Here is a 15000-nt window from a genome sequence, read left to right as displayed (position 1 = left end):
ATATATATATATATATATATATATATATATATCTATATATATCCATAACTCTCACAAACAAAAGCACACCCCAGAGCATACACGTTTCACACAAAAAAATACTAACAGACTGAAACCACAGCCGAAATGAAAAATAAACCCCACCACACCACATCCAGCCCAGCTGAAACTTTCAGCTCTTGTTCACGCACGATGAAAAAAAAAAAAGTAACCCGGTTAATTTTGCGGTGGCAATAGATATCGAATAACATTTATAAATTGCAGTTAATTTCCGTATTCCGCTGTAATTGGAATCAAAATGGACGCTAAATGCGTTAAAGCTGGAATCCTCCCCGACCGCAGGTTTGCGGTACGACCCGGCAAGCGCACAGAAGCTGTTACTTTCCATGCAAAATGTCGTCATGAACTGCCATTCCGTTTCGAATGTCCGGTGGAATTCGCTCTGAAAACGGAGCGATTTTTGCGCTTTAAAATTTATTCACAGCACGTAATGTTTGGTCATAAAGAACCGTGCTTATGGCGTCAACCAGCGACATGAATTATTATAATTTGTATATTCTTTTCCACAAAGAAGAGGTGCTTGTCCCGTAGAATTCCTTATAAAAACGAAGCAATTTTTGCAATTAAAAAATATATATATATTTAGTTCTATATAGCAGCTGAAATTTGGCAATAAATAACCTTGGTTTTAGCGTCAATCAAGGAGATGAGTGATTGAACATTTTAATATTCTTTCCCGCAAAGAAAAGATGCGAACAGCATCTTCCTGAACTTATCACAGATAAGAAGGTGAGTGTGTCTTCATCTGTATATATATATATATATATATATATATATATATATATATATATACATATATATATATATACACACCTATATGTATATATATACAGTATATATATATATATATATATATATATATATATATATATATATATATCTTATAGATGGTTTCTTCTCTTTACATCAAAGGTAATCATTTACGAACTTCCTTCTATTTTCTTTTTTTACTCATGGAAATTCAATTCTTATGACTTACTTTTTTAAGTATAATAATAATAATAATAATAATAATAATAATAATAATAATAATAATAATAATAATAATAATAATAATAATAATAATACTTTTCGAAGTACGGCTAATCAAATATAAAAATTAAAATATTAGAAATACATTTTGCCTAAGGGCATGAGGATACCAACGAGGTCCATCTAGCATTATATATATATATATATATATATATATATATATATATATATATATATTTATATATATATATATATATATATATATATATATATATATTAGAAATGAACACATGAACGTCTTTCACAGAAATAAATTTCTGACTCCACAACGGATGAACGGTATTTGGAACGAGAGTCCAGGGCATGACCAGTTCGGACTTAGGCTATTGCTGACGCCCTAGACTCTCACTCGAAAGACCGAGGTTCGATCCCATTGAGTCAGAATTTAGACATACCCTATCTATCTACAGTATATATATATATATATATATATATATATATATATATATATATATATATATATATATATATATGTAATGTAAACAATGATAATGTGTGTGTGTGTGTGTGTGTATGTATGTAAGTATGTATGTATATATATATATATATATATATATATATATATATATATATATATATATATATACACCCACATACATCGTTCATACAACGCCTTCATCGGCGCCCAAAAGATGTCTCTCCAAGGCATCACAAGTCTGCATTCTTCGCCAAACATAAACCAGTGCAGCCCTTGAGGAAAAAAAAAAACTCCGCCTTCGACAGTCCGAGGGGATACCGCATTATTCAGCGCACAATCTAAATGAGGGTCGAGATATGCTTATCGCGATGTCACGCCACCGAAAATCAGTGTTCCAGTACCTCTCGAACCGTGTTCGCCCTCCACGGGCTATCGTGTTTATCGCTGCCCCTTATCAGCATGAGCCTGTTGGGGGGCATGAGATCGATACAGACTCCGTGTTAACATTTCCGTTATGTACCCGCGTGCGTGTGTGTGTTCGTGTTTGTGTGTATGTTCGTCCTGACCGCTCCTTCGCCTAAGTGATAAATAACGATCCCTATCCCCGCACAGGACGCTGCTTACGCAATGAACGTGTATACACACGTGGAGGGGGAGGACTGACCGCCACTCTAGTTGAATGGAACACGAGCAGAGTCTCCTTAGTTGTTGTCGCCGTTTCTGCTAGAGAGCGCGACGAGGCCGAGGTGGGTTTGAGCATCGCTTCAGATAAACGGGAGATTTTACCCAGTCCGCGGTTCAGGACCATAGTCGAACGGAAAGAATCCTAATTTATTTTGCGTTTGTTAGGGCCCCCTAATGGAAAGCACATAAAACACACACCACATCATCATATTATGTATGTATGTATGTATGTATGTATGTATATATACATATATATATACATATATATACAGTTTATACACATACTGTACATACATAATATTTATAATATATATACCCTAAGCCTCATAAATACACCTGTTGTAACCACTAGCGGATCCAGGAGGGGGCACCTGGGCACGTGCCCTCCCATGAAAGATAATGACAAAATAATAATAAGGAAGATTTAGATAATAATAACATGAGAAATAAAAAAAAATGGAAAAAAATAAAAAATCTATTAGAGAAATACAATTTTGAGAAAAAATAATTATGTATACAGAATATAATGTCTGCAACTTTAATTAACACTGCCAATATAGCTGCTACTAAAATTGTCAGCTATGACTATGAATAAAATTGCCTGTCTCAGCCATAACTGAAATTAACTTCTGTAAGCGTCTTAATAACACTACCTGCCGTAAACATAATCCGTAGGCTACTGGCTCATGAAATCATCACTCCTGTCATAATTTATTAAAACTGCATGCTGTAACCACAATTTAAACTGCCAATTCTAATCACCACTAAAACGACCACTTTAATCGTCATTAATGGGTGAAGGCCAAAAGAGCTATAGTCCCAAAATGCTAGGCCAAAATAGCTAGTGCGCCATAAGAGCTAGTGCTACATTAGAGCTACATTTTAACTCTTTATATATCATTTGTGTGTATGTGTGCGAATATGCTACAATACATTTTTTCCTTCATCCTTTGCCTCATCAATTTCGCTTTGATTAACAGTTTTGTTCTTAATCTTTAATCTTTGACCGTCATTGAAAACTGCCGGCAATTTCAATGTAAACTTGCAAAGCTGCCTGCTCTACACATAATTAATAATATCTGACTAAATAATCACTCAAATTGCCTGCAGTAACCATATTTAAACTCGTACTATAACCCTCTATTAAACTACATATAGTTATCATCACTGTAATAGTTTTTTTATAGCCAATGATTAAAGCTGCCAGGTGTAGACTGTTTCCCACCAAAAGATTAATTTCATTCATACTTACCAATGTGTATTTTTTTTTTTTTGCAATGGGATTAATTATGCTCAATTACTGTAACTCTGTGGACTACATCTTCTTCAGTACTGGTATAACCTATTGCAAACCACAATAAAATGTTAGATGCATGTCTCAGCAATTCTCTACAACACAGACAAAGAGGCACCTGCCCAACGTTCCATGCCCTAACCAGACCTTCCTTGGGGTCAGATAAAAGCACTGACATGAACTCCTTCCTTGGGGTAAGATAAAAGTTCTGACATGAACTCCTTCCTTGGGGTCAGATAAAAGTTCTGACATGAACTCCTTCCTTGGGGTCAGATAAAAGCTCTGACATGAACTCCTTCCTTGGGGTCAGATAAAAGTTCTGACATGAACTCCTTCCTTGGGGTCAGATAAAGCTCTGACATGAACTCCTTCCTTGGGGTCAGATAAAAGTTCTGACATGATTCCTTCCTTAGGGTCAGATAAAGTTCCTGACATGAACTCCTTCCTTGAGGGTCAGATAAAAGTTCTGACATGAACTCCTTCAGGGTCAGATAAAAGCTCTGACATGAACTCCTTCAGCAGGGTAAGATAAAAGTTCTGACATGAACTCCTTCCTTGGGGTCAGATAAAAGCTCAGACATGAACTCCATCCTGGGGGCCAGATAAAAGCTGACATGAACTCCTTCCTTAGGGTCAGATGAAAACGCTGACATTTACACTGGCGTAGATCTGCCTAAGATAAAACCACCTGCACTGAACTTACTCGCCAAAATCTGCATAGAAATTTAGTCATAAATCACAGATTGAACGAGTTACACTGATCATACTTGCCATAATTCTCAATTATTATTTATTACATTATTTCAGTAGATTAAACCTATTCCCATGGAACAAGCACACAGGGGCCATTGACTCGAAATTCAAGCTTCCAAAGAATGTTAGTTTCATCCTCCCACCACAGCAGAGCCCACAATGCAGCAGTAACTGACCGTGATACAGAGCCAGTGATTTTTCATCGCCCTGAAGTACTTGAACTCGCAACATCTGAGTGGTATTCAAGACACTAACCACTATACCAACGGAAACGACTTGTACTGAAGCTACCTGTTATAAATAACTGCGGAATGGTCTATATCAAATTTACTTTGTTATAATGAACTAGCAAAACCACCTAAACCAAGCTTTCGTGCTATGAATCAACATCGAAGTAACCCACACCGGAAGTGAGTGCGATGAAAAATCACTGGCTCTGTGTCATGATCAGTTACTGCTACAGTGTGGGGTCTGCGGTGGGAGGTTGAAACCAGCATCCTTTGGAAGCTTGAATTTCAAGTCAATGGCCCCTTTGGTGTGCTTGTTCCACCAAAAATGAGTTACAATTAAGGCAAGATAAGACCTGTCCCATCGAGCCCGTGTTATAACGAACTAAGGAAACAGCCTACTCCAAGCCAATGTTGCCAGATAATTTTTCTTTAAAAAATCTGCAGAAATTTATAGATAAGAAATTAAAATTTCGAAATAAATCTGCAGGGTCCCCTGTTTATTCACAGACAGTTTTTCGTCCATTTACACATAATTAGGATGAAATTCGGTCAAATTAAAGACCATTTATTGAATACTACTTTTATATTCACAGGTCACGTTAAAAAATCTGTAGATTTCAGATTAATCTGTAGCTCTGGCAACACGGCACCAAGCCTCAGCGTTATAAATTATCAGCAAAACAACCGACCTGTTATAACTAACCCACAGGACAACCTACACCAAAATTGAGTTACAATTACCTCAAGAAACACCGTCCCACACAGATTATACCTATGATAATCAAGGGAGCAAAACAAACTAACTAAAGAATCTACCTGTACCGAACCAACTCAGCGTCCTGCACCGACCCTACCTGCGGTAGTTACCGGGCAGAGCAATCAGCACTGGACCTACCTGTCATAATCCAACTTGCAGTATATCTTGTTGTCCCTGGCGAAGCACGAGTGTTGGAGCTGGACTCTGCAGACGCAGCAGACGAGGCAGTCCTCGTGCCACGACGTGTCAATCACCCTCATGATGAATCTGTCCTGTATGCTGCGTCCACAGCCCTCACACACCTCCACACCCACAGGCTTCATCACCTCTGTTCGGGCGCGGGCGGGATGATGACGCAAGGTGAGCGCAGGTGGCCGGGTGGAGTTGGATGGGGGAGAGAGAAAAGAAAACGAGGGTTTTAGTTATAATAATAATAATAATAATAATAATAATAATAATAATAATAATAATAATAATAATAACATACAGAAACGTATATCTTTGAATGTGTGCCCGTGGTGACTTCATGACTAAATTAGACTTTATAAAACCAGGAATAATAATTAATGATAATACACAGATTCCTATATCTTTGAGTGGGTGTCTACGATAACTTTAAGAACAAATAAGATTTTATGAACTGGGTTACAATTAAAATGTTGATGCCGAATTACAGGTTCGATGAATAAGTTATATATGCGTGTGAGATACATAGTAAAATTCAGATGAAATCTCACGCGAGGAAGGACGAAAAACCTAAAATGACTCAGAGATTGTGACAATATATAGAAACCCCGTAGGGGGTTAGTGCCGTCAGTGCACCACGCGTGGAGGACTGTAGGCATTACTTAACGGTCTTTGCAGCGTGCCTTCGGCCCCTAGCTGTAACCTCTTTCATTCCTTTTACTATGCCTCCGTTTGTATTCTCTTTCTTCTATCTGACTTTCCACCTCTAACAATTGTTTTGTAGTGCATCTGCGAGGTTTTCCTCTTGTTTACACCTATGAAACCTTCTTACTGTCTATTTCCCTTTCAGCGCTGAATGACCTCATAGGTACCAGTGCTTTAGCCTAAATTCTGTATTCCATCCAATATATAGAGAGACAAAATTGCCTAAGAAGATCCACATCCATCCAAAACTCTAATATAATCTCCCCGGATCCATATCTCAGTCCCTTCAATTGAACTGAATTGAACTGAATATAGAATTTAGGCCAAAGGCCAAGCACCGGGACCTACGAGGTCATTCAGCGCTGAAACGGAAATTGACAGTAAAAGGTTTGAAAGGTGTAACAGGAGGAAAACCTCGCAGTTGCACTCTGAATCAGTTGTTAGGAGAGGATGAAAAGTAAGACAGAAGAAAGAAAATATGAAAGAAGGTAGAGTAAAAGGAACGAAAGGCACGCTGCGAAGAACTTTAAGTAATGCCTACAGTGCACCACATGAGGCGCACTGACGGCACCATTCCCCTATGGGGCACAGTCCTTTCCAAGCTTTGAACTGACATCCTTCAAAGGCCTTTCCAGATATTTTGTGGACAAGACTGACAGACACGCAAACAAAGAAGAAGACGCCCCAGTGAAAATGAAGCATGTGAGAAAGAGAAGTTTAAAGGCTAACCTCAGTCGTACAATTAGTGTTTTGAAAGAAAAAATCCGAGAAATACTGAAATGAAGAAAAAAAAATAATTGTAATGCAGTAAGACAGTGACTTTGAAAGTTGAAGAGAGAAGGCCCAGAGGGGAGGGGGGCAGGGGAGGGGGCGGGGGGACTGAACAGTGTTAACAAACAAGCTTCCAAAGTGTCTGAAGACAAATTTTATATGTATATGTAAAACAGGGGGTGGGGGAGGACTGAACGAGTGTTAACGAACTTAATAGCTTCCACGTGTCTGAAAGACAATTTTATATGTATATGTATAAAACAAAGACGCGTGTGTGTTTGTGCATACATATATACATATATATATATATATATATATATATATATATATATATATATATATATATATACAGAGTATATACTGCATATAAATACATATATATATGTGTATATAATATACACACATGGAAAAATTATGCATACAGATGTACCACAGGGAAAAATGAAACAGTGTAAATTCTGACCGGTTTCGTCTTTGAGTACTTATGTATACATATAATTTAAAAATATTTTATATTAAATTATATATATATATATATATATATATATATATAATAATATATATATATATATATATATATATATATATATATAATTACACACATCTCCTCACGTATTATCAACAACAACCACAGACCTCCATCAGGCGGCCCATTCAGCCAATGGCAATAGCACCTTGAATAACCGAAAATATGAAGGGGGCTTGGGGAAGGAGCAAAGTTGAGAAAAAACTTTTTTGTTTCTGGGTCGACGACATAAATCGTCCTAAATGATCTGACGGCGACTTCGTCCGAGGGGGCCATTCGGACGCTTTTCCGAAGAGCTCATCTAATTAAAGGGAAAATCTCAAAGCCAGAGAGAGAGAGAGAGAGAGAGAGAGACCGGGATGGTAGGATGGTTGAATACTTGTGTACATCTTACACTGATAACAGTGAAGGATGCATAAAACGAGAGAGAGAGAGAGAGAGAGAGAGAGAGAGAGAGAGGTTGTGCTCCTACTATCACACTATCTGAAATTCAAACAATGAGAGAGAGAGAGAGAGAGAGAGAGAGAGAGAGAGAGAGAGAGAGATGAGATGTGCTCATAAATATAAAATTAACAAAGTCAAACACTGAGAGAGAGAGAGAGAGAGAGAGAGAGAGAGAGAGAGAGAGAGAGAGAGAGAAGATTACTCGTTACTATAAAACTAACTGAAAGTCAAACACTGTATTATTGTGAGAGAGAGAGAGAGAGAGAGAGAGAGAGAGAGAGAGAGAGAGAGTTGTGCTCGTACTATAAAACTAACTGAAAGTCAAACACTGTGTGTGTGTGAGAGAGAGAGAGAGAGGATAATTAATTATGTGTGCATAAGAGAGAGATAGAGAGACTGTGCATCCGGCTATTATACTTTTTAATATTTAAACACGGAGAGAGGAAGAGAGAGAGAGAGAGACAAAGAGAGTGTGAGAGAGAGAGAGAGTGGAAGCATAATAAAAATTCAAAGAGAGATTCAAGAGAGAGAGAGAGAGAGATTAGTGCACACTTTGTACACTCCTTAGAGTGGGGTACGCAATAAGAGAGAGATAGAGAGATTGTACTTTCTACTATAACACTATTTAAAATTCAAACAGAGAGAGAGATTAGTTAGCACACTTTGTACACTCCTTGAAATGGAATGCACAATAAGAGAGAGATAGAGCGATTGTACTCACTATAACACCATTTAAAATCCAAACAGATTAGTGCACGCTTTGTACACTCCTTAGAGTAGGATGCACAATAAGAGAGAGATAGAGTGATTGTACTTTCTGCTGTAACACCATTTAAAATCCAAACAGAGAGAGAGAGAGAGAGAGAGAGAGAGAGAGAGAGAGAGAACAGTGATGAATGTACAGTACTGAAGTTACAGCAGTGCACACGCACATAACACACACGCAAACACACAAACACACACACACACACAGAGGTACACACAGACACATACACAGCACCCGTTCCTCTATGTCTCAATCGATCGCCTTAAAGGTGCCTAAACGGGGTGCGCTACAACATGGTGGCACTCTCTAACACGGCAGGGTGCCACAATGCCTATGCCGGATGAAGCTCCTCTGACTTGCTGCTTCCGTTTCTGGCAGTGTGTGTATGTGTGTGTGTGTGTGTGTGTGTGTGTGTGTGTGTGTGTGTGTGTATACTACCACTACCATACATGACAGTCTACGGGGATATAAAACTCTTGCTTGGTGTGAGCCTCAGAACCACACTACAGGAGCATTATGCAAATGAACACCCAAACAAACATACACACACACTTTATATATATATATATATATATATATATATATATATATATATATATATATATATATATATATATAAATATATATATATATATACAGTTATACAATATATATATATATATATATATATACATATATATATATATATATATATATATATATATATATATATATATATATATATATATATATGCATGCCTATAAGTACATGTGTATGAAATTCTAACTAGTTCAATACATCATCTTTTTTCAACACACTGTACTCAGAACAAATACCATATAAAGTAGATTTTATAGAAGTATATATAAATATCAATCTATAAGCGTATACTTAAACATGAATAACCTTCACACAAATACATAGCAATGATTGCTATCACTAAATTACTAATTTTTTCGTGTACAAAAAGGCACACAACGCTTAATGAATACACACACATAAAATTATTTTCTTTTTGAAATTCTTTTCCCCATGAGAATTATTACAAGATTTTTCATAAAACTTAAGTATTTTCTTCGACGAACAAATCGTAGTGAAAAAAAAAATTATTTTTAATGAAAAAAAATTTTCGGTGAAAAATTCTTTAGTGAAAAAAATTACTTTTGGTGAAAAAAATCTGTAGTGAAAAAATTATCTTCAGTGAAAAAATTATCTTCAGTGAAAAAATTAATTTTTCGTGGAAAAATTATCTTTAGTGAGAAAATTATTTTTAATGAAAAACTATTTTTAGTGAAAAAAAATTATTTTTCCAGTCCTGCTAAAGGCACATATTGCAGCATTTAAATTTTAAAATTCTATAAGGCCATACAAAAGAAGAAATGATTTCCATTATAGATAACGGGCTTAAGAGAATAGTTTGCTTTTTCATATTAATTTACCTACTACAGTATACACACATACACAGACACACACACATTTATATATATACATATATATGTATATATATGTATATATACTCATATATATACATAAAAGAGAAGAATACGTGTACAGTATATACATGCATATATATATATATATATATGCATATATATATATATATATATATATATATATATATATATATATATATATATATATATATATATATATATATATATATATATATATATATATATATATATATATATATATATATAGAAACAAGAGAGAGAGAGAGAGAGAGAGAGAGAGAGAGAGAGAGAGAGAGAGAGAGAGAGAGAGAGAGATGTGTATATGTGTGTGTGTGTATATATATATATATATATATATATATATATATATATATATATACTCTATATATATATATATATATATATATATATATATATGTCTGTGTGTATACTTTACTATATATGTTCTTGTGTGTGTGTGTGTGTGTGTGTGGGAGTGTATGTGTGTACAGGCTGCCTGCATTATACAGTCATACACATCCTGAATGCCAGCATTCCTAGACGGGATCAGCACACCGCCAGAGCGCATCCGAATCTGTTTCCCAAAAACAGCAATATATCAATACTGGAACCGGCGTCCGTGCAATATTGCAAAAACAGAATATCATCATATATATATACAGAGAGAGAGAGAGAGAGAGAGAGAGAGAGAGAGCCGGTACCTCTGCGCCATATAAATCATCGTGCATAACTGGACCTTCATATATTGATTCTGCCCATGGTGTGTCTATTACAACTCAGAGAGAGAGAGAGAGAGAGAGAGAGAGAGAGAATTTATTTCTTTCATAAGTCTGCTTTTAGATTTCTACGTGAAAGTATAAAACGGAATAGCAGAAACTACGTGTCTATTCACTACCAAAAGTTAAAAAAATAAAAAGATTAACCATCCCTTCAAACCAGCATCTGACGAGACTATCTTACAGTTTCTTACATACTCGTAAGAACAAAAAGCAATTCCAAACTCTTACTTCGAAAAGACCTACCCCTCCCCACCATCAGGACGACGACGCCCTTGCTTTCAAAGGACAGGTCATTCACCAGTTCACCAGTTCACTAACGAAACTTTGAACGCAAAGAGTCCAACTTCCTGAGAAATAATCCCTATCACCTCAAGCAACATCAGCGTTCATTCCAGCTTCACAGACTGAAGATGCCATAGATCAGTGGTTCTTAACCTGGGGGGCGTGCCCCGTAAGGGGTGTCAGCAATTTCCAGTGGGGCCACCAGCCCTGGGGAAAAATTAAAAATTCTCTAATTACTGTATATTTGTTATTCTCTTAACAAGAGTCACTAGGAAGCGGTGTCAAGTATCTCACTAATTCATTCCGAATAGAATAAAAGCACCCCTTCTCTTTCTCTTTTTTTATTTTCCTTTAAATCTGGGAGGAAATTTTGCTCAAAGATGCAAGGGGGGCGTGGAGGGTAGGACCAACTCTAAGAGGGGGCGTAGTAATATAAAAGTTAAGAACCACTACCATAGATAGATAGACAGATAGAAGTTCATTGACCACAACATAATATAGTTATTAAAATTACAAGCTCTTGAATATGATCCAACAAGAGTACATCAAAATGGACATTTAAATCTTTAGAACCAAAAAACATATTTCATAAGATTTAGGATACGGCGAATACTTCAAGATACGGCCCATAGTTAGAGTTTTTAACTGTTGTTCAAAAAGTGAAAAGCTCGGTTAAGACAATATACTGAAAAACTTTATTTACTTTGAATTCAGTCGGTTTTTAAGATGTTCTCTCTGCCAATACAAAACATTATATATATATATATATATATATATATATATATATATATATATATATATATATATATATATATATATATATATATATATATATATATACATCACATATACACACGCTGAGGGAAATACAGAAATAGGTGAGAAAATTTTCACCTCACAAAGTCATCCTTGTAAAAGCCTAAAAGCCACCAACTGTAAAGTTAACACAAGGGGGGTGAAAGTACCGATATACATTAATATATAAGTTCGAACTATCCTTTATGAAGTCTGGACACTAAGTCACATTATAGGAGTCTGGTCGGAATAATAATGGTACATCCATTTTAGTTTTCTGTAAAAGAAAAGTATTGTGCCGGCTTTGTCTGTCCGCCCGCTCTTTATTCTGTCCCCACTTTTTCAGTCCACACTTTTTCTGTCCGCCCTCAGATCTTAAAAACTACTGAGGTTGAAGGACTACAAATTGGTATGTTGATCATCCACCCTCCAATCATCAAAACATACCAATGCAGCCCTCTAACTCAATCAGTTTATGGTTAAAGCTAGCCATACTCGTGCTTCTGGCAACGATGTATAGGATAGGCCACCACCGGGCCGTCGTTAAAGTTTCACGGGTCGCGGCTCATACAGCATTATACCGAGACCATCGAAAGATAGATCTATTTACGGTGGCCTTGATTATACGCTGTAGCGGCCGTACAGAAAATTCGATTGCGCCGAAGAAACTTCGGTGCATATTTTACTTGTGTGCTTAGACTCTACATACTACTTTACATTTCACAAGTGGATCAGTCATTGAATACTGAGGAAGCAAATTTTTTGGCAGTTCTTGCTCATGGCCCCGGTGTCTTTCTTAATTTTACCACTTATAATAATAATAATAATAATAATAATAATAATAATAATAATAATAATAATAATAATAATAATAATAATATAGCTACGGTGCAGTATTAATGGGATACACTATTATGTGTGTGTGTGTCATGTGTGTGTGTAATATCGTCTCCAACACAAAATTCATATAATAGCCTCCAACACAAACCGCCCCCGTGAATTCATCTGTCATGTTTTCCCAAAGCTATATCTCCCCACATCTTCACTCATCTGCAGCCTCCCTTCTCATGATTCTTATCCAAGTACGTCTTGGTTTTCTAACCCTTCTGCCGCCCAGCTGACACTATCACTTACAAATCTCCCAAGGGTTGTGAGAAAGAAATGTCCGGGACATCTCCATCTACCTCCGTCATCACCTCATCTACATTACGGAACTTCCGTAGTTTCTCTTATAATAATAATAATAATAATAATAATAATAATAATAATAATAATAATAATAATAATAATAATAATTTGTTTCAGCTCAATCTAGATACACGAGATAACACGATAAAAAAAGATAAATCGGCAATATCCACACAGTTGCTGAAGAAGTATAAAAAATGGGATTCATAATAATGGTAATGACAGTAATATTATTGAGAACAGTAGTAAAAAAATGGTATCATTTTGCAACTCTATCCCGGCATCTCATTCACAATATTCCCTACCCTTATATCGACAAAAACCTCTTAGATATGGTCTGTCATACAGGGATTCAAGGTCGTTTAGCAATACAGATCATAAATAAAAAGCCACAATAACGTAAATGAGAGACTGTATTTTCAAAAATACAAAAGAGGTTTAAAAAAAATGAGCTTTCGACCTTCTGCACAACGGTCCTCTTCAAAAGCTCCTTTTTTTTTAACCTCTTTTATATTTTGGAAAATACAGTCTCTCATTTACGTTATTGTGGCTTTTTACTCATTACTTCGGGTCGCAATATAATGATGCACCATCAACGTCGTCTAGCAATACAGATCATGCGACACTTCTGTACAGTCTCACTTTTGCAAGCAATTTCAGTTTCTTTGATTTCCAAACGTTATTCAAATTGCCGATGCCTTAATTAGCGTTTCCTGGTCTTTCGCTAAATCCTAGTTCAAGAGAAACTCTACTTTTTAATTTATTTAATTCCAAATCTTATCCAGCCTGCTCATTGCTTAATTGGCCTTTTTTCGGTCGTCCACTAAATTCTTGTTCAAGAGAACCTATAATCTATATTGTTTCCAAATATTTTTCAGCCTGCTCATAATTTAATTAGCCTTGGGGGGGGGGTTCACTAAATTCTCGTTCAAGAGAACCTGTACTGGCTGTCATTGTTCCTCCTGAATATTTGAAAGCTTCAGCCTCATGAAACCTTTCTCCAAATGATGTTATTCCGTCCCTTCGCTCATATTCTGTCCTTATTAATTCTGTTTTTCTTATATTTATTTTGAGTGTCATCTCTCTCTAGATATATGATGTATTATATAAATTTGGCTTTGTCAATCTTTTAGCGTTTTGGTAATTGAAACAACATCTGCATAATTCTAAGCCTGTCAAATTCCTTTCATTACACCAATCTCAACTTTTCCTTCCATCTCCATCCACTTTTTTCGTTATTATCATTAACCTCAATATCATCAATACAATTATGGAATGATATCATAGGCTACTTATTGACACAGAAACTCTCATACTGAACCCTAGAAACTGTGCAACCCGACACTTTAAAACGAAGCGGCAAATCCAATATTTTCAAGAGAACTTAAATTAACGATAGTAATAATAATAATTATAATATCAATGCATTCATGTGAGGAAAGACGTAAGTGTAAAAGGGAGTTTGAGAGAGGGATGAAGGTGAATCATTCCTAACGATCCCTCCCTCCTTCCCTCCCTCCCAACCCTCCCCCTACAATTAAATCATCCGCCCCGCCCGGACCGTGGCCCGAAATCCACATAAATCAAAAGCACCCCTTTGATTAAGTGACCAATCAAAACGAAGATATTCCATCTAATGGCGCTTAGAGTGGCGGGGAGATCAGATGCGCGCCTAATTCATCTGGCTTCCGTCCCGCCATAAATAAAAATGAGCGTCGAGTCATACGGTTTCATATTTATATATACCTCCTGCGCCGGTTTGCACGCGATGCGATGTGGGACGGGTAGAAGAAGAAGAAGAAAGGTTTCGCTCTCGTATACAAAATACCTTAAACACATCAATCTTTGAAATTCATGGCAACTGTGGAAGGCGCCAGTAATAAATGAGAGATTACA

General features: G+C 36.2%; 1 protein-coding gene across 2 annotated transcripts in view; it reads right to left on the bottom strand.

Moving 5' to 3' along the window:
- The window catches only part of LOC136847591 (LIM homeobox transcription factor 1-beta-like), a 103565-nt gene that overhangs the window by 56806 nt on the left and 31759 nt on the right, over positions 1–15000 (bottom strand). For both annotated transcript variants that reach the window (XM_067119309.1, XM_067119310.1), the window contains exon 2: positions 5367–5556. In XM_067119309.1, coding sequence (XP_066975410.1) covers positions 5367–5556 — 190 coding nt within the window. The remainder of the gene's footprint in view (positions 1–5366; positions 5557–15000) is intronic.

The sequence above is a fragment of the Macrobrachium rosenbergii genome, chromosome 17, assembly GCF_040412425.1.
Source record: "Macrobrachium rosenbergii isolate ZJJX-2024 chromosome 17, ASM4041242v1, whole genome shotgun sequence".
Taxonomy (NCBI): Eukaryota; Metazoa; Arthropoda; class Malacostraca; order Decapoda; family Palaemonidae; genus Macrobrachium; species Macrobrachium rosenbergii.
The sequence above is the reverse complement of the archived record's forward strand: the minus strand, read 5'-3'. Positions and strand labels throughout refer to the sequence as shown.